The sequence below is a fragment of the Bradysia coprophila genome (assembly GCF_014529535.1).
Source record: "Bradysia coprophila strain Holo2 chromosome X unlocalized genomic scaffold, BU_Bcop_v1 contig_12, whole genome shotgun sequence".
NCBI lineage: Eukaryota > Metazoa > Arthropoda > Insecta > Diptera > Sciaridae > Bradysia > Bradysia coprophila.
Window position 1 is genome coordinate 5,456,198 of NW_023503293.1, and position 23,003 is coordinate 5,479,200.

The following is a 23,003-nucleotide window of genomic DNA, read 5'->3' on the forward strand; positions in this document are numbered from 1 at the left end:
GCGGTGTAAGGTGTCGTATATGAATATTACAAGTGACATGAAAGGATAACCCAATTTTAAGTGATGGTGGGGAATTATTTGGCTAAACACTAATACCGTGCACACCAACTCATTCACATCAAACAGTAAAGCATTTACATACTTCGAGGTGTTGATCGGAGGTCATGTTAAGCCTGCGTAAAAGGCTTCAATATTCTGCGCAGTTTCTAATTAACTGCCTTTACCCGGAAGCGTCGAGCACTTAGATCTCAACTTTGTCTATTGTATCGACAATTAAGATATTAAAGATTAAGTGAGGTGTTGTGTGAGGCTCCTCAAAAGAGAGGCAGAAACCTAGATGGAAATTGTTTCAATCTCCCTATGCTCATTGTCATTAAAATTTCCTTGTTTTCGTTGGGAAGTTATGAAGAAATTGAAAAAAATCCGACAAACATTTACTTAGTTGAGGGGCGAGTTCATAGTTTCTGAATTCTTTCCTTTGTAAACATTACAAAGTTGACCGTAAAATTACAGCAAAGTTGTTAGTAAAAACAAAGTAAGCAGACGTACTTCCTCTTCGGCACCATGTGCCATCTGAGAGAAGAATTGCAAAAGAAAAGTGCGTCTCGAAAATGGAAGCCCTACGTGTTGTACATCAACATTCTTGTAATTTATTGTCATTCGTGTGACATTGATCGTGTAAATCGTTTTCCCGATGCCCCATATTCTAAATGCGAATACTCACAGCTAATAATAGTTTTGCGTAAAAAGTAAATAATTTTTTTGTTGGCTGAACATTCCAATAATATTGAGGTAGATAATTACTCGCATTACCAAAACGCAACTAAATTTACCAAAAATTAAATTAAAAATTGTAAAACAAAAAATTAATTTTGATGAAAATATTTTTTGGTGTTGTTGCTGTTGTTGTTCAAAGATATTTCATAAGTAAAATTCTATTCACAAACTACGAGTTGTACGAGTGAAATTCGAATATTTTCAAAATAAATTAACTTGGGTTGCACATTCCCTAATGATAATAATCAAATATTGTTTACATACTAAATAAAACCAATATTTCGATTTAATAAAAAACTAAATATTTTTTTTTTCTTTTCGATTTTATGTCCAAATGTAATAATTTTAATTAATTCCAATACAAACTAAATATATATTTAAAAGTGATGAAAAAAGAACGTTTTGTTTAAAAAAAATATTTAACGAATGAAAAACACGGAACTAGTAGGACTATAACGAAAACAAAAAAAATAATTGAAATGAATAAAAATAAATTTTTACTGGATGGAGGATAGAAAATTGTATAAATAAATAAATAAAAAAAAAATAATTTTTATTTTTTTTGGAATTTGGTGTTCATTTGATAAATGAATTTTTGAATTAATTTCACTTTCATGTTGTTGTTTTTGTTTTTTTTTTTGCAGAAAATTGAACAGTAAAAATATGAAGCTAAAAATGGTTTTTAACTCATTGCAACTTAATGTGCAATTTATTGTAAATAAATGTATATTAATTCAAACTAAATTTTATGTATAAAACTTTAATTACAAATACAAAAATCATCAACCAATACCCATATTTTGTTAGTAAAGATTTTTTTTCTGTTTTTATTTTTCAATTTTATTGTTAATTTTGTTTTTACGTTTACCAAAATATATTATGGATTAGCAAATACGGACAGACACAATTTTATAATCCAGCACACACCTCGGAGTTGATACTTACTGAATCGTCGCATTATATTCCCAGCAAACGATGATCCTTGGTCCTTTTCGTTGCGAGCCCGAAGATCTTTCAATTTGGTGGATTCTTGACGCGTAAATTTAATATTCGGCACCGACAGCAAACGTTTATCGCGATTATCCTTTTTCTTTCCGCGTGGCGGAAGGATCGGTTGACCGTTTTCATCGAACAGCGGCAAATCGGACGGTCTGGACATTCGAGATCCCTCACAATTGGTAGCTAATGATCGAACGACGGTCTCTTCGGAGAAATCGACTTTTTTCGATGGAAGATTTTGCGGTTGAGAGGCTTTTCGTGGTTTCATATCGACCGTTTGCAGTATGCTGCGTGGATTGTGAGATTGCTGTTGATAGTCAATTAAACTGGACGGTTCCGATTCGGCATCATCGGAATTATTAGCGGTAACATCGCGACTTTCGGGTGTAATTGGTTTTTTAACACTCAATTCGTCGATGCTTTGGACAATATCCTTTTCTATGTCGGCTACAAAATCTGAACGATCAGTGTCGGACGACGTCGAATGGGACGTAGTGATTGGCGATACTTCGACCGGCGACAAAGGAGTCCCATCGGTGGGACCATGATGAAAAATTGATCCCCGTTTCGTCGTTGCATTAGTACCCGACGAACCAGCTTCGGAAAAAGTATTTGTCAGCATCATGTTGACTTTAGTTAGTTGACGCTTCAACTTGAATCGACTCCACGACGATGATTTTCTACGACATTGAGCTATTGCTGTGTATTGTTCGTCTTCTTCAGGAGTTAAGATATCGTCGTTTTCTTGCGCTTCATTCGCCGGAGATGGTGGTCGAGAAGTATTTGGTTCGGTACTGAGTGGGCGCATAGCACTGGCTACTTTGGATGGACTACTCGATAGTTCAGTTAACTAAAGTACGGGTTGGTTTACGGATTCAGTTTAAATTATTTGAAAAATTGAAAATTTAAAGATTAGTAAAGTTGAGTGATTTGATTATAGTAAGTAAGGTGTTACTCTTATACAATTAAACATCATAGTCGAGGAATAAAACCTGTTGGTATGAAGAACCAATAATGATTTTCATTCTTTTTTTATTTATCGCAAAGTTTTATGGGCACATTGACCCATGTCATCCCAACTGAAGTAAGCCGAACGTAGCGGAATAATTTTTTAAAGTCTTAACTTGTCTGGACATTCTTTAGCTCAAATACATTTTTAAGTTGTGTGAAAGATGCACAGGCTGTCACTCGAATATTTATGTTCAATCCAAATTTCATTGTTAAATTGTTGGAAAAAAAAAAATATTTCCACCTAACGGTGAACTGACTGTCACGGCAGTCGCTAGAACCTAATCTTTGGATGAACTGCGCCTGTATTCTTAAGAGGGTAGACTAGGTGTGAAGTAGGCTATATATTGAAAAATTGGTTTTAAAATTAATGTAGACCATTTAATGAAAATCTGTTCCAGCAATTAGATGAGCAATATGTTTATCTATCTCTAAAAAATGAAAAACGATTTACAATAAGCATCAGTTGGAAGAAAACCGATTTCCAAAATATGAACGTCGCTTAAAGTTAGGCTATGCAATATTTTTTTGGAAATCGGTTTTCTTCCAACTGATGCTTATTGTAAATCGTTTTTCATTTTTTAGAGATAGATAAACATATTGCTCATCTAATTGCTGGAACAGATTTTCATTAAATGGTCTACATTAATTTTAAAACCAATTTTTCAATATATAGCCTACTTCACACCTAGTCTGCCCTCTTAATTAACAGAAAACATATTCCTATATGAGTTAGGTCTGAAGTACAGACTACAGAGTAACACACAACGTCCGTGAGGGTTTTACTTTTAATGAAAAAGCATAGTGAAGAATCTCGGTGCCCTAGATCTACTACTAATAAATACCCTTTGTTGATTGTGGTATGAATGAAAGCGTCTTTTTGCTAGCCCGACGTGTTGTCACCGCACATTTAATTTATTTAAGAAATCGGTTGGGTAGTAGAATGTTTTGAAAATAGAACATGAATGCGAAATGGTTTGGGAATGTGCGTTGACGAAGATGTTTAAAAAAAAAGCTTTTGATAAGAAACAGATATAACGTGAGTCTACAAGAAGTCTTGACAGGACATGTTCTGACAGCGCTAGACAGCTATAAACTTGTAGAAAAAAATATATTTTCAAATCAATTACAAAATGCGGAAGTTTTCATTGCAGAGTTAAATTTATAAATAAAAAAATTCAAATTATCGTGTCAGACACGCTATCAATTGAACGTTTCAAACTGTCACCATATCGTTCAACATAATGCAAACAAATAAAGAAATGAGTAGAATTGTTTTTGCAAATTTTATAATTAAATGTCTAAGCTTCCAACGAGACTGTGAAATGTGATAAATCGGGATCTTAATCAAATAATTGAGCGATAGCTGCTGTAGCTGCTGTAGCTAATTAAAATGTAAAAAAAAATTGAAGAAATAAAAACGAAAGAGTTAAGAGCGAAGCATCGCATGAACGGAAAACGAAAAAAAATCTACTTGAAAATGAACGCACGAATTTCATTTTGTTTTACCATAATCATAATTATGAAGAGTCGGTTCGATACTTCAATTACAATTTGTTTTTGTTTTTGTTTGATTAAATTTTGATGTTGCAAAAAAGTTTGAAGTTATGCAAATGTAAACAAAAAAAAAAAGAAAAATTAGGCGACTTAAGAAGAAAAACAACATCAACAATTTGCGTTGAATGTTGATCACTAAAAGCCTTTCTTTATTACTAAACAGGAAAAAGTGTTTTGTGTATTTTTTTCAGAAAATTTTTGTTTCTATTCTCTGTTTCGTTGCTGATTTTATTTTTTTCTTGTAAATATTTCAGTTTTTTTTTTCAAAAGATTTTTTTTAAATGGCTTTGTCTTCTGGTATATGCTATGACTTTAAAGGATTTTAATGAAGAACAAAAAAAAATTAAACTTTGCTATCATCCACAAAGTACGCCAAGCTAACCACGCGGATGCATCTATTAGTCTTCATCCGCAATAGACTTTTGTTAACCTCTTTTTTTTTCTGAAAACTACATCAGTCTGGTCAAACATGTCGTCCTTTATGAATGAGCACTGAGCTTAGTTAAAAGCAGTTGGCTTGATGATTGTTACAGAAATAAAAATAAAAAATAATTTTAGTATTCAATCATTCTTTACTGGGAGAAGGTCATAGATCAACAAGCCATCCGTCATTCAAAGTAAAAATTGGAAAAGATAAATTAAACATAGGAAATTAAAATTAAAAACTGGAAAACTCGAGTCAAAGATGTTTATATAATAAAGGTTGGTTATAACCAAAAATTCAAAAAAAAAATGTTCACTTTGGTTATTTCGTTAAATTAATTTCATTTGCTCTGTTCAAATTATCAGAACCAAAATGATACTAACCTGATCTATACTGGGTGATCGGGCCTGATCATCCCGATTTATTGTATCGACACGTTTTGGACTGCGAGGCGCCCGGGAGTACGGATCTTGTGCACCATACAAATCCGGACTCGCCACATTCAGAAGACATATTTTTTGAATTATATCGACAATAACTAAGCCATGTTCGTTACCATAGGCCATACTGAAATATTGTAAATGAGTGAACGAATGCCCGGATGGGATGTGTAAAGATCAGCGCCTATTTTTGGGAAAGCATTTTCCCACATTTTGCAGAATTTTCCCTCATTTTCCTCAATTTTAAGCTTAATTTTGAAAAATTTAGGAAGATGTAAGAAAGATCAAGAAACTATAAGCAAAAATGTTTTCCAAAAATAGTACCGGGTTTAGATTTCGATTTTGGCTTCTAGGCCAGGTTAAAATAACGAAACAAATGCAAACTTACAGTCCATAACTAGAATTTATACAAAGCGAAGTTATTTGACCAGGATGAGTACCATTTGTCCACGGTGTCAAACAAATCAATTGTGCTTGAAAACCGGGTGCTTTACGTTGTGGTCCAGGTCGCACTTTCAGCATGCAATCATTCTGTAACATGATAAAGTACCGGATAAATAGGCTTTATATAACTGGATGTGTCTGGCTAAATAATTAAATGGGATAATAAAGCATACAGTGGCTGCGTCAACAAAGTCGCAACATTTATGATTTTGTTAACTTGAATTTGAGGACCGACACTCTCCTACACAATTATGTATTTTATGATGTTGTAGTTTTTTCGCTGTGTAAAGGAATGTTTTTTCCAACATAAAACTGTAATTTATTTTCAAGTCCAGAAAAATTCGACCAATTTAAATGATTAACAATATAACCAAAAAAAGTGCCATCTCATTTGTTATCGACGAAGACACCAAGAATAAGCAGCAGGCTTGTGTTCTCATATAAGCAAAATGTCTGTCAAAACTAATTAAGTAAAAGATTTCTTAGCAAACACTTTACGACACTATGAACAAAAGAAGTAATAGATTTTATCAAAGTCTATTTTATGAAATTAAATTCTTAGAAATTCGTTAAGATTCTTAGAAATCGCTTAAAATTCTTAAAAACTATTTCTGATAATAATTTTTAAGAAATTCCTAAAATAGGTTTTATGTACAGTAAATTTTACGTCATACCTCAAACATTAATAACTCTTTTTATTTGCCATATCTTCTTTCTACTCTACATTTATTTCCACGAATTTATGACTAATTGTATATTGGACAATGCTAGTGGAGTATATAAACCGAAAAACCATGTGTCGGAATAAGTGAACAAGCTGATAGGACCGCTGAAGCGAACGTCTACATCAATTTGGCTGTATTGTCTAGCCCATTGAATCTTGTTGAACCGCAGGACTTCAGATTTTAAATAATAAATTTGATTGACTTTGAAATGTACTTTCAATTGAATTTGATTTCAAAGCCTAATTTTCCATGATCGACTTCTTCCGGTTCATTTTTTTCAGCTGATGTCGGAATATAGAACATTTAACATTACCGATGCGAGTGCAAATGTAAGAATTTTGAGTCTCATCGTCTATCCAAGTAATACCTAGTTTTTACGCAAATATTAAAGTTTCCCGCAACATATCTGGGAATTTGTTTCAATTTGTTTCCCAAAAACAAAAACAAAAACAACAAACAGTGTTGCGCAATCTACCAGAAATATGCTATGACTGATTGTAGCCATACCTACAAACAAAGCGGTGATATCGATTGAAATAAACAGATAATCAATTTAGTGTCGCCACTATGTACAAATGCACAGCAAACACATAAATGCATTAACTTCGTTCAAACATTAATTTAAATAATAAAAAACTTCCCGACTAAAATTACTTAACACAAAAGTTCAACGTTACACGCAAATTAAATTTTAATCCCACCGTCACGTACATGAGTGTAAAAACTATAATATGTTCAATGAAAAAATACATCCCACTTATTAGCTTTGCTGTAGTAACACCTATCATACACCAATCCTACGTCCACAGCCCACCAGCCCCCTATGCTAAACGAAATAATTTTCCAATATTTTTCGTCAATTTTTCCAATGTTTAATACAATGAGATTTTGCCGTTTTACTGTTCCTCCCTTTCTTTTATCTCAGTTTCACATTTTTAATTAATTTTTTTTCCCGTTGACAATTTATTGGCAAAGAATTTTGCTCACATTAATTTTCGAAACGAAATCCATTTATTGCATGTGAATGTGTATATTGCATTGCATCCTTAACGTTTTAATATATTTGATTGTGCATATGACAGCATGGAAACCTGCCGATTTCTCTGGTAAAATGGTTTTTCAAACCAATTTACCGACAGATCTTTTGTTTTTTTTTCCAACGATTTAACGTAAATTCAACTGCTGTCATATGTAGTGACCGAACTAATGAAAAAAAAAATCAATTGAAGTCTACCTCCTACCTCAATGTATGCTTCAAAGTAAAACTAAACGAGTTTTATCCACTTTCTCACTTCAGAAAATCGTTTTTTAATTTTGCATTCGGACTGTGTGGACTGTATTTTGAAGATTTGTGAGGTAGAAATGCATAAGCATTGTGAAGAAATCATTGAACCAAGGGCTCATGTCGCTCGAAATGTTACTGTTTGCAACATATGTCATCATATTGTTTTACATGATTATGCACGCGGTAAAGTGCACTTTACATCACTGCTTGTGACAGGGAAAATGCACTTACCGTCCACAAACATGTAAGTACAATGCTTTACGTGATTAGGCAATGTAAATGAAAATGAAACATGCCGTAACACGTAAAATGTGTTACGTCACTGCTTGTTTAGTCACGTGTGATTACTCCACTCGCCTTCGGCTCGTTCCGCAAACCTCACACTAGCCTAAACAAATATTTACAAACAGTGACGGAACAAACTATTGAAATAACCGACCACGAAAGATGTTTGTTCGGATACTTCAATTTTTGAGCATTTGAGAAATAACTGTCAGAATGGAGGTATCAGTGCCACATAGAAAATGAAATTTGTATTAATAGACCAGTCGTGTCTGGTAAGTTAGAAATTGAAACATTTGATTTGTCAGGCACGACAAACGTTTCAATAAAGAATTTATTTTGAAATTTCGATCATTATGTGGCACCAATGCCTTAATTTTGACATCAATTTGATTCATCTTCTATGTACGTTGACTTATATTACCCTCATTATGGCTGCTATGTTAAGCCAAGACACCTTATATCGTTTGTGTACCAAGTACGCTGTACTTTGGAGAAATTTCGAAAAGCTTGAGTTTCTTTTGGATTCCATTGGAAAAGTGGAATACAAAAGTAGCTGAATACTCTCGAAAGCTTTTTAAATGCAAAGACAACAAATACGATACGGTGTTTTGCCTTAGAACGGCAGATAACACAATAGTTGTAAATAAATTTGAGTTGCGCGGTGCTGAATTCACCAGTACTTCCTTTATGTATTCCTCCAGGAGTACTACTCCCCTACGGTATAACCAATTAAAATAGAAGCTAAATAGCGTCTGTCTGACAGATGGAGCAAATGTACCAAAGACAATAATGTTGACTATACAAAGAATGTTTGCGGTTAAGTCTGGTGAATTCAAATGAAGCAAAAAATTTCAAATTTGAATTATGAAAAGACTGCAGAGGATTCTTCTGAAAGAAAAGTGCAAGTTTTCGGTTTTTGATCACCTCACACCAGCCACAAGAGGCTTCGAAGAATTTTTTTGAAAGTAGTTTTGGGTTCTGGGGTCGAATACCTTACTGGGCACATATAAAAAATGCCAATAGAAAATGCGTCCGATTTCGGTCTTCTGTTTTTCAGAAGAATTCCCCTGAACGGTTCTGAAAATGAAATGACAAAATTCGCTAAATATTTACCTTTTTATCATTGTCGCCTAAATCGGTTGGTTTCGGTAAAGACCTAGGAATGAATTCGCATTCTGGACTAGCGTCTCCGTCATCAAAATTTTCATAAAAAATTGGAATTTCTAAAGCCTGCAAATGGCATGAATTTAACGACATTTTTCAGCGTCAAAAAAGAACATGTTCTTACCAAAAATTCAGCTGTGCTTTCTGTTTTCCTAAACTTAAATAGTATCACATGACCACTGGCACCAGCTACACATAATCGTCGCGATTCAGCGCATAAGGATATTATTTGAACGGCTAAAGGATCTTCATCGGATCCATCCAAAGACCGAGTTCGCGGCCTTTCAAATATTTTGGCGGTTTTCAATTTGTACAAAACTTGCAGTGTACCAGCACTGCTATCCCAGAATTTTATTGAACCATCTTGATGACCAGTTATAATTATTTCCGAATAACTACACGATGCAGGCGACCATTCACCTCCAGATATTGGCCATTCACGATCGGAAAAACCCGTTTTCCGTGCCGGATTTCGACCAACGAAATAAAATGCTGGAACTAAATCGGATGGACAATCGGATAAATAAGTGCAACATGTAACTGGTGATTCGTGTAGGTCCATTGGATAAGGCGATTCGTAACAGGGAAATCCGGGCGTTAATAAATCTATTAAAACTAAGTCATTTTGTAACAGTACAGCAATGGCATAAGGTTCTTGCATATCTGAAAATGGAAGACGAATTTACGTTAAAAGTGTTGTTGATGTTTGCAATGCAATAAATTTCTTTTTCAAATAAAATGTTACTTACCACTAGCCCAAGGACTTTCACATATTGTAACAAAATCAACAACCGGATGCTCCATTTCCAGTACCGTTGTTGATTTCCCTTGAAGCACTGTGATACATGGCGATTTACCTCCCTTTTCCATTGAGAGGCCACCCGTGAATATTGTAAATGTTTCTCTAAACAAATCAAAACGAAAGACCTTTGCTTGAAAAGTTTCCTCCATCAACATTTTATTTATAAAATATGAGCGAAGGATAAAAGATGTATGTAGTGTAGGTAGGTGATCCGGCGGTATAATATACATTGAAAAAATAAAAACAAAAATAAAAGCATCCAGAAAAAAGCTCACCCCATTCTTGTCGTTCTTAAATCCACTTTGTGAATTGGTTTGCATGTCTCTAATTTTCCGTCTTTGTTGGTTTTAGCTACAATCCAATGAAAAAAAGCACATTGAAAGTCACATTGAATTAAATTGTAAATTCATTTTAGAAATTACACGCTTTCAGATTCGGACACAAATTACAGTTGAACCGGAAAGCATCAAATATTTCGTACATTATATACATACAGGAAACTTACCGTGAGGATACGAATGAAACTGAGGTTTCGGCGTCGGTCGTAAAGGCCATGTACACAACGATCCGTCGGTGTGCGATGAAACAAAATATTTTCCTTCGTGATGCCATGCAACTGAACGGAGTGGTTCACCAGATTGCCATCGCATTTCTGCACATTTGGAACGTAGATCCCATAGTACGATTTGGCCGCATTCGTAGGCAATGAGCAACTATGAACACAAGGCATGGCATTAATATGTAAAATAATTCCACTTATCTGCTGGACATTAGGGTTTTATTCTTGAAATAAAATTAATAAAATTGTACGGGATACGAAGGAAACTCAGGTGTTTTCAGTTTGTTTACTACGGGTTTGTCTAGGCGGTTTTGGCAAATTTATTTTTCTGAAAAAATTTTGCCACTAAAATTAGGTCATGTCTCCGTACAATTTCTCTTCTCTTTGGTCCGTTTGGCTACATTTGGTCAATTGACGCCGTAAGTCCGCTGAAAATTCAAAATGAAAAATGATAAAGGGAGCGTTGAATCACATCCATTCAAAAAGATATTTTCATATCAGAGTGCGCTGATTTTTCAATTCATTTGTTCATCCACTGATTCACATAATATTCAAATTCTTAAGCGCACTTACGGTTTCAGCCAAACAAGGAAACAGAGAAATGAATATTGCAAAGTCGAGAGCCGATAGACCGTGAAAATAAGATATTCGAACTTTTGAGTCTTTTATTATCACCAGGGTCGACTCTGATAATATTTGCGTCCGGACCGATCTTTAGTTTCAATGGTTTCGAAGCCCGATAAAATGATATCAGCGAAATTGAATTCTAAGAAGATATATCGCCTCGCTCACACTTTTGTTCAATTAGTCCGCAGTCCGCATTTCTCTAAATTTCTAACTGAAAATTTCTAAAAAAAAAATTGTTTCAGTGCCGAGCATCCCAACTATTTCACTCCAGTAAAATCAAAAAAATTTAAAAAATCTCAGAAATCACTTATAATTGTCCATCAGTTGAAGAAATTGGATCATCTGAATAAAAAAAAATCGAATTGTCCTGCCAAGCATTAATTGTTTCAACGACTTTCGTATGAAGTATCTGGATTCAAAGAGGTTATGGGTATGCCTGCTGCCAGAAAAAAATTTTTGGTGCCCATCAAAAATAGCAAGTAATAGATTTAAGATTTCATTTAATTCATTAAGTGTAATAAAGCCGTATAAAAAAAATAATTGTCCTAATTGTCATTATGCCTGACCTAATTTCTATTAACCAAGTTATAGAGACATTTTCTTGAATTCTTCAACATTTTCCAAGATCTTCCCATGATTTTCTGATTTTGACAAAAATATAGGAAAATATCGGAGAAGTATGGGAAACCATAGGTAAATGTGGGAAAAAGTCTTTCCAAAAATAATCTCTGCAAAACATTGACCAAAATTATTCACTTACCTTATTTGCATCGGTAGGATTATCTGCTAACGTAACAACAGCACCAGGATGACTTTTTCTTAATCTGAAACGGAAAGAGATAACATTTTTAATCAGTGGAATAAAACGGCATCGTAAAATTGTTTTTATGAAATAATTTGCCCGAATTTTTCTTCAATTACCATATTATCGTTCCAAAAACAAAATAATTTCAAAAGTTAGTTGGGTCATGCACGTGTTAGAATTGATGATAAAATACAACAAAAAACAAGACAAAAAATTAACTGTGTACTCCTCTCCGGTACGACTAAATGCAGATAATATCACATGACACGATTTATATGAACATGTATAACACTGACGCAGATGTCGCAATTTGGTTCAATCTCATTTTTAAGCAGAAATTGTGTGAAACCAGCTTGGTCTGACTTACATTCACAAACAACATGATACTCACTCTTCCACGTAGGTGAATTCGAAAACAGTGTGTATACATAACTCCGTTAACTTGGCTCAGCTTTCTTTTTTTTTTGGGTGTTCAATTTTTATGTTTCAGTGAAATGGAAACAACGACAAATGAAAAGCACTTTCGAAAGAGGATACTTTTCATGTAAATACACATAATAAATGCAATGCATACAATAATTTAAGCAGCCGTTTCGGGAAAGTTTACAAATTAATTTCATAATGAAATGACTAAGAGGATAATTTAATGCGACGATTTCGATTTAAACTTTAATATGTAAAATGGAGAGAAAAAAAAACGGAAAAATAAAATTGTCCTTTCATAGATGCGATAAAACACTGCGCTCATATTCGCGCACAAAAGATACTAAAAATGGGAAAAACAAAAACAAAAGTTTTAAAATAAAAACGAAATTAAAAATATATTTAAGAATTCGCAGTATAAAGCCGAATAAATCATCGTTTTTTTTTGGTGTATGTGTGTGTGTTTAAAAAAAGCTTAATTGTAATGAAAAAAAAAATGAATAATGTATAGCGTTTTATGAGAAAAGATTTTTTTTATTCCTTATGTATGCAGAAGATGTTGCGATAAACGATTTGAATTATTCAGTCGTAATTTTGAAAGTGGGACCATAAAATGCAAACGGAAAAGTAATTCATAAAACATAAATATTTTTTATACAAATAAATTTCGAGCTCAAAGAATATTGGGCCACGGTTATGTAAATCGGAAATATTGAATAAAATCTCGACAAAATAGACCAGTGAATTCATTATGCATGTGAAGACCCAAAGGCTAGGATTCTAATCGCTAATTATCTGCCCGAAAATCTATTATTTGCAACACGAATGTGTAAACTCGTTTCATTTTAGATGTGCCTCTGTCACATAAATCGTTGTATGAATCTCGGTGCAAAGTCCTTTATTAGGCTCACATTGTGTAGTAATTTCACGGGCTTGACACTATCCACGCTATTTTTTAAATGCTGCTATTCACAGAGTGTCCAGCCCGTGATCGACGTCATAAATAACCATTGTTTCATCCAAAAATAATTGTGAAGAAATTATTAATGCAATTCAGTGATGATATTTGCAGCTTATGCCGCCTGTGTGCAATGTCGTATGAACGTATTTTATCGCACTAGTGCCTGTGCGATAAAGAATTTGCAAGGATTTGCAAGGGGTTTTATCGCACTAGTGCGATAAAGGATTTGCAAGGGGTTTTATCACACTAGTGCGATAAAAGCCACTTATTACTGAAGTCACACTAAGATTATCTGCGATATTTATTAGATTTTCTTCATTGCATAAAACGTTGTATGCAACACGAATCGTATACTTGCTTTACCGGCACTACAACGCATTAATACAGCATTGATAGTTGAGAGCATAACATTGTATTTTCATACCATTAGGTTTCTCCTTAAAAAACCACAATACAAACAAGCTACACTTCACGGATTAGCGGCAAAGTCAATACATTTTCAGGTGGTTCTTTTGGTCCAAGTGAAACTTAGAAAACGATCAACAAAAGGTATTATACATCATTTTGAGTTGAAACGTGAGATCTAGTCAATTTATTTTTATAAAATTTAACTCGACCGATATCATACCCAGAATGTGTGTGGTGTGGGTTGTTTGTGTAGATGCTTTTTATTCCCTATTAATCAAATTTAAACATCACTGTTCTACTATGTCACATCGCCTGATGGTTTAAAAAGCTATCGGCATTTAATTCGTAAACCCTAAGCGAAATCTATGTATACATTTTGATGTACACACACTAACCTATCACCATGTAAACCACTAAAATAAATCCACTTCCATTGAAAACAATACTCCAAAATATTAAATGAAAGAATAAATGTTTTCTTCAGCTAATGCGCTTTGTTTCGGATCTATGTGCTTTAGACCCATCTCGTTGCTACCTATTATTTATCCATTCAACAACAATATCCAAAATATTATCGTACATAATGAAAATCACAAACCAAAACACAACAAACTTACTCAAAAGCCGATTTGTCTTAAAGATAACCGGATTATAATACGAATTCAGCTTATTTCCATTTTGCGTCTAAACAATATGGTCTGGTTATATTAATCATATAGAAGAGTACGCTCGTCGATTCGGTTTTTTGTTGTTGTTGTAATTTAAAAGAATATCTGGGAGACTTTAGAACATTTTCATGCTAAAAGGTTATCAAGCAAGCCCCATTATTATTTGCATTTACAAATAGATCCCAATGTTTTAAACCCGGAGAGTTTGTGTGTGTGTGTTATCCGAGGACCAAAATGCGTTGCTGCAAGCTGATATAGATTTCAAAGCTACTTTTTATCAAAGAGAGAGAGAACATTCAATTAAAAACTATGGTTGCAAAAGTTGCTCGTTGACATTTTTTTTTTAAATGTTCGTTAAGCATTTCAAGAGTAAAAAGACCCGTTTTTTATCCGCAAGCAAAACATTGCATTGAAGGTTAGTAAATATGCGATGAAGTAACTAGCGCATCAATGTCATCATTAAAAATAAATTAGGGTTGTGTTAAGGCGATAACATTTTTTTTGTGAAGATGTAATGGATGGCTTTTAATTTGCAAGATTTTTTGTTTTTCTCTACATTCCCAGATATAATGTTGATGCTCCATAATATCCTCTAGCCATCTACACCCGATTCGAAATTCATGAAATGTTGTGTCTATTATAAGTAGCTTTATCAGCCATAATATCGTATGCAGAGCAATATCAGCCTAATCTTCTAATAAGTAAATTTGAATGAAATGGAAATCGTACATTTTCTTAACAGTAAACTTGGCAGTATCATAAATGTCCATTATGGGACCACGTACACAAAGAGTATTAGATGAACGTCGTATGCTAGCCGAATATGAATTACGAATTACACTCAAAACTCATTTAGCTCGAATAACCATATGCATGTCTGGTAAGTAAATCGTTAGTTTCTCTTTCAGTCATGAATAAAAGGTTGAATGTTAAGTTGTACGACGTTACGATGCAGCAGCGGCAGTGACTCTCGAACACAGATGAATTTGTTCATTTGACTAGTTCGTACAGCATAGAACAATGGCAAAAAGCTGACATAGTATGAGAGTCCCATTCTCGCTGTTAAAGTTTTATTTATTTTCATAAGTGTAACGAAACCATATGATGTACAAATCAACCATGGTCAGTACTTTCAATCCTCAACTCTTTTTTATGCCACAAAGACATAAACACCAGCAGTAGTAAAACAATCAGATTTTCTCGCTTTGAAGAGAAATTAATTGAAATTGTGTGCGGTCCAGGTACAAGTACAATTTTATGTTTTTGTAAGCTCACAATTAAGATGGATTTCAGTTGAAAATTAAAATTAAATGTACAAAATGACCGTCGAGCGGTCGAGCCAAGACTGGAAGCTGTTTGTGGGGAATTTTAACCTTGATCTATGCAGTCTTTCCGTTCTGAATTCGAAACAATATTTCGATACTGTTTACCTCGAATACGAAAACATTTTGTAAGATCCTCAGGTTCTTTTAAGATCGTCGTTCAGTCGATGATAGTTGGATGCATCGTTACATAAACGATGTGCTTCAACTTGAGTTTCTTCGTGATATTATTGCGATGTGAATATCACATCTACTATGCACTGCGATGTCAAGCTAACTGTACAAATTATTGTGTTTCAGAATTATTTTAACTTAAAATATATCAACAAGACTTGTTTGATGACTTTTGGACGTGCCAGCTATATTTCCGTTGATAACATCACGATAGGTTTCGGGAGGGGGATGAAGCTACAAATATCTGCGTTTAATCTTAGATAAAAATATTACACTTGATTGGCATCGATCATGTTAAAACGTCTATCTATCTTTAATGGAGAAATGGAAAATTCATACAAGCTAATTGGATTAGAAAAAAGCATTGCCTTAAATGTGACAGACTCTGTCGTACAGAGACGTCGTGATACAATTTTTTCGTATTATCGGATGCCAGTAGACTGGTTCATAATTTAATGAATTTTAAAGTCATCAATGGGCGGGAAATTTAATCATCGTGGATCAATTTTCATTGAAAATTCGGGTGCATGAAACTAATAACAAAAGTCGTACACCTTGAATATGTTTCCATTAAGTAAATTTTCACATGCCATACATCCCCCCGTCCCCAAAATATATTTTAATAATAAAATATCAAATTCATAACCATTAAAACACATTATGTGAATTATTTTAAATTTTATATAAAATGATAAATTTTCGTAAAGCTTCTCAGTTTCATTTGCATAAAATTTACATAAATTGAATAGCTGATGTCGAAACCACACTGGATACATATTTACTTTTTGAATATACACCTATATCATATCGGAAATGGTATGGCAGAATGGGAAGAGAGCTCGGGCGAACGGGGTTGCTGTGAAGGTGTACGTGAACAAAACTTTTCATCAGACTAAGAATAGAATTTTCTTCGGCTTAAGTTTAGAAATAAAATGCTTTCTTGTTATTCACGAAAATCTGCAAAGGGTAAATGGATGAAAGGTGTGCGTATATGCGAAGAATATATAAACTGGCATTGTGTATGCTAAATGCTGCGTTTGTTGCGGCTAAGATAATGAACAGTGTGACTCGAAATAACAGAGAGATGCGATTTCGTGGTGAACCATTTTATCTGCCTACAGATGTTATCTTTTCCATTTTTGATACAATAGAGTTAGTGAACCAACAAAAGAAAATTGAAGACGAAAAAATTCATGAATCGCCCTATAGCTCCCTTGTACATGTAGATTTTCCAGTGATTTTTTTTTTATATTTATGAATATTATGTTCATTATTCCGTGTGACTCGATTGCTGTCTAAATTCAGATCGTTACATTGTAAATACAACTTCAAAAAGAGCTGGGAAGAGGTGGCGCACTGGAATATCATTAAATAGGCTTAGTAAGCGAATATTTTATTTAATTTTCAGAGACGAACATAAGATCCGAAAAATAATATTGTCATTTCAGTGGCATTTCTTTGGATACACAAGGAAAGTATACTTTGAATAAACCTTGTCCCATTTCAATTGTTTAAATTAAATGAAAAAATAATAAACTCTGTGAACCAACTATCGCAAAAATATTTGCAGTGTTGGTCTGGTTGTTATAGAAACTTTTTGGTGACACTGACGACACACACGCAATTGAAAATATGTTTCAATCAAACTTTTCTTCGCAACAGTTTCGTTAAACTTCGAAAGTGACATTGGAAATTGGAACAATGAAAACTTTGATCGAAATCGATTTTCGATAGAGTGTGTTCAGCATTTAAATTTTGTTAACCTTGTGGTATAAGCAAACAACAGGTCGGGTGTCGTGTCAACCAATTGCTACAGCTTCCATCGACCACACGTGAAGGGACAAATGGCACAAATGGTTCAAGACCTATTTTCAGAAAATCGAGTTGGTGAAACTAAAATTTTGGAAAATCTTAGCAAGTTTTGGCAAATTTAAATTCTCTTTGCAGTACATGTCGCGCAGTACAGTTTAGAAATTTGATTTCGTTCAATAATGATTCACGGGGTCGGCCTAATTTAAAATTTGAAATCAGTATTTCTCCAAACAAAATAAGTTGTTTCTTCTCTATGGAACACTTTAACTATCGGACGATTGAAGAGTTAACCTTAACATAATGAAAATCAATTGGACACGATCGATTGTAACTTCAAATTTGTAACGAAGAAAGAGGATACCATGCCTACGCCCCTAAGCACTGCAGAGCCTCGTCTCTTTTGCATTGTACAATGCCATAGCCATACTTTTTTCCACAAAAAGTTCGACCTTATCCGCAAATATTTCTGGTTCATAAAAACACTGATTTTGGAGTCGTGTTTCCCTTCGTGCGCTTGCTCCTGTGTGTATACTTTTTATTTATTGGTGAAAAGTTAAAACCCCATTTAAAAGTTGAATTTTCAAAAACCAAAGAAATGCTAAATGAAATAAATTTACTTCCAGAAGTTACATTTGAATAGGCGATAGTCAGTCCATCCTTTCATCTATAAGTTTTTTTTATATATAACCATACAACCAAACGTGAATTTCTAAATTGTCGTTAAGTTAATGGCATCTAAGAAGAATTAGGTGATAAGCACCCGTTGCCATATGAAGGCGTGTCATTAAATTTTCAATTAAGTCATTTTACCATCTCTTACAAATTATTAATTTATCATTATTATGCGATATTAATATTGTTTCATCATAATTATTTTCAAATTTGATGAATCGCTATAATAGTCTAACTTCCCCCCGCATCATCCGTCGAATATATTTGCGCCATCATATGGATGTCGTCGGCACAAATTATATTTGAATTTATTATGAATGATTCTCCGGCACACTGAAAATTTGAAAAATTGTTTCGGTAAAGTTTCGATGAAACGTATACGCATTACAATTTATTAATCGAATCAATGCAACTTTAACGGCAAGGTATACGTAGCATCTGGTGTGTTAATGGAGCTAATTAAATTTTGGTTACTTGAAACTGTTAATATAAGTGTGTGAAGAGGAATCATACAAATTCATATCAAAGTCTAAAGAATGATCTTCAATGGAATTCTGAACTGAATGCATCCGCTACTGACTAGCTATGTGGAACACTGTGTAAATGTGGCTATTAGATCAATTTTTTTTTGTATCGTAAAATAATGCAGAAACAGTTATTGTCATTAGGGAATGTAATTTTCTCCTATTCACAAGGAAAAATACTCAACTTCTGGAAAATGTGTACAACAATATGTATGTACGAGTACATGTGTCTGTGCATTTGTATACAAAATCTTGCCTGATGTATACAAGCATATTGGATGTTACAACAATCAACGTTATATAGCGAAAAATTGTTAAAGTCTCAAGTCCTTTTATTTTTTTGTTCATGTAGTACTCATCCTCATCCTGGCTGTTTCGCCTTTTTTGTATCAGTTATACGTCGTTTTTTCTTCTTCTTGTGCTACACGATGCTTTTATGTAATAAATTTTCTAGTAATAAAGTGATATTTGAGTGTATAAGCATTATAGAAACAGCAAAATATTTTGTCATCAAAATCACAATGGGTTCTGTATGTTTTGTGAGCAAAATATAGGGTAAGGACATATTATATATACACACATATACATAGACAGTGTGGATAACGTTTATAAATATGGAAGAGAGTGTTGTTCATATTTTTTTCTTCTTCTTGCGTTTGTTGGTTCTTTGTATTTACGAGATAATTTATGTCTGATCATTAATTAAAGTCAGTTTATTGTAGATGTTTTATGATTTGAGTAATAAGTTAAAGTGGTTTTTAATATGTATGGATTATGGTTGAAGTTAAGGACCATCTTCAGCTGTTCTTACGTTCATTTAATATGTTAAGAAGCACATAGAGTTACAGAACATATACCACACATTAAAGAAAAGTAAAAAAACAGTGGAAGGAATGGGAAATTGCTTCAATCTCGTTTTGTTCATTTTCAAAATTCAAAGCAGATAGATGGTAAGCACGTATAATAATGTTATGTGAAGCTTAATGTCGTGTCGTGATTAATAAACCACACGATAAACCGTACAAACTCCAGTAAAACCTTGTCAAGTTATGCAATAAGTTTCAATTTTAAGAATAGTGCAACATTCTACTCATATCGGAAGCGAATCATAATTTAAAATACACGACACGTTTATGATGAGCAGCAGGCAAAATTATTACCAATGACAGAATTCCTGATTTTCGAAATATATCTAAAATGTGAATAAAAGATAGAAAAAATATTGGCAAGCCGACAAGGAAAAGCATACGACAAGCGTCACATAATAATATTATAAGTGGTGCAATGGTGGCCATAAAAGAATGGTTTAAAGATTGGAAAGAAAATAAAAGAAAAATTTTAAGCTGAGCGCGGTGTTGGCAATTGGCACACAAACAAAATGTTGATTAGATTGCATTTTGTTGATAGAACTGAGCTCCTGTCCAGATTCGAACCGTTGATAGCGTGAAAAAATTCTATGAATTTAGCAGTTGAAACCACTTTTTGCATAATTCAAATTGCATGAATTTAACAGTTGAAGTCGTTACTTGAAACAATGATCGTGGGAAATGGTTTCGACAAGCAATTCTGAATCAGGGGCTGTTATTGGGAACTATTGAAACTTGCCGAAGCTTAACGAAAATGTACTAAAACTAAAATAAACTAAAATTTATAGAAAAACATTTTCGGTAAATTTTGGTAAATTTCAGTAAAATCCACGGTTATGACACTATTCACGCTGTTCACATATATTTTTGTCGAGGTGTCTATGGCAATGCCTATATTCGCGAAAATACTTTCACAAAATTTTCACAAATTTTCTCAAATTTACGTGAATTTTCGCAAAATGTTTTTTGTGAAAGTTTGAGAAGATCGCGAAAATTTGAGAAAATTCGTTAAAATATTTTAATATAGGCACTGGTCTATGGGGTGGTAAAATCTGGTAAAATGCGGTAAATTGTGGTAAATTTCAGTGAATTTTCAGTAAATAAAATTTCAAATCATTGGCTCTGTGCTAAGTAGTTCTTTAACTAAAAGTTATGATGTCGTGTCTCAATAATCTAATATCGACAATAACGCATGATGACCTCCTGTATATGTAGTCGTATATATAGGGAAATATTTACGTCAAATCGAATGAAGCAAAAAACTTTTACAACAAACATTAGGCAAACTTTCAATGTTATAGTAATTGCTTTGCGTTCATAAATTTTTAATTTTTTAATTTTGTTCAGAGTTGGAAATCAACTGATAGCTTAATTTTGACATTTTCCAAACAGATTAAAAATTCGAACACTTATGAGTAAATTCTCACTTCATAATATTCGTTAAAATTTATCCGGTTTTGTAGTCGGAAAGTTGTTGCCATCGACTACAGAGATTTTCATTTTTAATTCAGAGTTATATTTACCCTTGTTTTTCATTTGGCAAATACGGATTTATACACAGCGCTCCTGTATGTACGTACATGCAGTGATGATTAAAATAAACAGTACCTATCTACACGTTTGCACATCCTATAACATATATGTATTAAAAACTGCACTTGCCGAAGACAAGTATGTTAACGTTGTAAATTAATTTTCCGTCGCTCATTATTAAACTGAACAAAATAGATGCACCAAATCTTCTGTAATGAATATGCCTTCAACACGTAAAGTCTTCTAGGTTTTTCGGTGTGCTCGTGTAATTGATAGTGCTTCAGATAATGGAGAAATGGGAGACACGTATCGCAAATTATTAACGAACCAACGTTTTGCAATTTAATCATTGGAAGTTATAATAGAGGCAGATTCTAATATCCGGATATGCATTTCGGTAAATTTCTTTCTTTATGCATTGCATACATCCTGACGTACTGCTCTAAACACTATTTAAAATTTCATTTCTCTCGAATAGTTGTGCTACAATGTGAATGCACCACCATAAGTAGTTGAGAGCATTATTTGTTAAATAATTTAAAACCGGATACCGATTCAGTTTTGCTGACATTTCCATTACATATCCATTTAAACAAAACATATTTTTACGTACTGCATTACAACGCTACAATTAACAGTATTTTCTCTGTAAAAACTATTTGAATTACATAGAAAAACGAGCTTTGATTACAGAAAAATGTCAAACGCAATGCACATATGAAGAATTTTGTAAACGTGCTTTGTGTACGTGAACTAAGCATTTTTGAACTGTTCAACGGAAAATAAGACAGACAAACAAACATGACGAAGAAGTGCCAATTAACTTTGTACGAGTAGTCCGAAAATTAGGATCAAACTTTGAAATTTTATTACATGTAATTCAGGTGATTATTGACACCTTTTAGCTTTCAGTGCTGTCATCAAAATTAAATCTACAATGTCTCTGGAAATAAGTGATCTACAAGATTAAAACGATGTTCTACCACACGTAGGTATATTTGGAGATTATATCCTTAACTTCGCAGGACCTGTCTTTTTCGAAGTCTTTAAGATTTAATTTTTATGACAGCACTGAAAAATGAATCCCTTTCGCATTTTTGTAATTTTTGAGTTTATCGAATTTTTGTAAATGTAAAGTCGATTTATAGCAAGTCCTACTGGAATTAAATTATTAAATCCTTACGATTGTAACCTTTGTCCCTAGCGTGGTCAACAACGCTCGAACGCGTTTAAATGGGATATTACGTCCTTGTTTGTACATTTTTTTCTCCTTACGGGTTAAAAGATTGAAGCGCTCGCCTGAGGCAGATGCTTTAATTGCACTGTAGCTATATTCCAAATAACAATGTCAAAACAATCACGCAAGTCTCAAGGCCCCGTAAAAATGAGAATTAAGTACTTATTGAATCATCTCTCATCAAATGGAAGAAATCTTTTTATAATAAGTAGTCGGTAGACTTTTTTTGTTGTTCTGCCTTTGTGGCCCTAGTCTTCGATTCGGGTATAAGGTTCACGTCAAACAGAGTAAACTTCCAACTATCGTAAAGTACAGCTCATACAGTTTGTCTACAACAATTACTATCAGTAAACTAAACAGAAAGGTGAAATAGAGTAAACATTGTCATTACGGTGCCATTACGGTTCCAAATGACAGTATCAGTCTAAATTCGCTGGCATCGTCATTACACTAATTTTATCTTTGAAAATAATAACAACAACGAGAAAATATTAAACTTGGT

General features: G+C 33.5%; 1 protein-coding gene across 7 annotated transcripts in view; it reads right to left on the reverse strand.

Annotated features, from left to right (window-relative positions):
• LOC119067288 (syntaxin-binding protein 5) overlaps positions 1-23,003 on the reverse strand; it is a 225,354-nt gene that overhangs the window by 30,681 nt on the left and 171,670 nt on the right. For 5 of the 7 annotated variants that reach the window (XM_037170175.1, XM_037170173.1, XM_037170176.1 and 2 more), the window contains 9 exons: positions 11,857-11,920; positions 10,416-10,623; positions 10,186-10,261; positions 9,858-10,012; positions 9,233-9,771; positions 9,058-9,174; positions 5,594-5,736; positions 5,149-5,332; positions 1,723-2,626 (listed from right to left, as the gene is read on the reverse strand). In XM_037170175.1, coding sequence (XP_037026070.1) covers positions 1,723-2,626; positions 5,149-5,332; positions 5,594-5,736; positions 9,058-9,174; positions 9,233-9,771; positions 9,858-10,012; positions 10,186-10,261; positions 10,416-10,623; positions 11,857-11,920 — 2,390 coding nt within the window. The remainder of the gene's footprint in view (positions 1-1,722; positions 2,627-5,148; positions 5,333-5,593; positions 5,737-9,057; positions 9,175-9,232; positions 9,772-9,857; positions 10,013-10,185; positions 10,262-10,415; positions 10,624-11,856; positions 11,921-23,003) is intronic. The other 2 variants (XM_037170179.1, XM_037170177.1) reach the window with 1 other exon arrangement.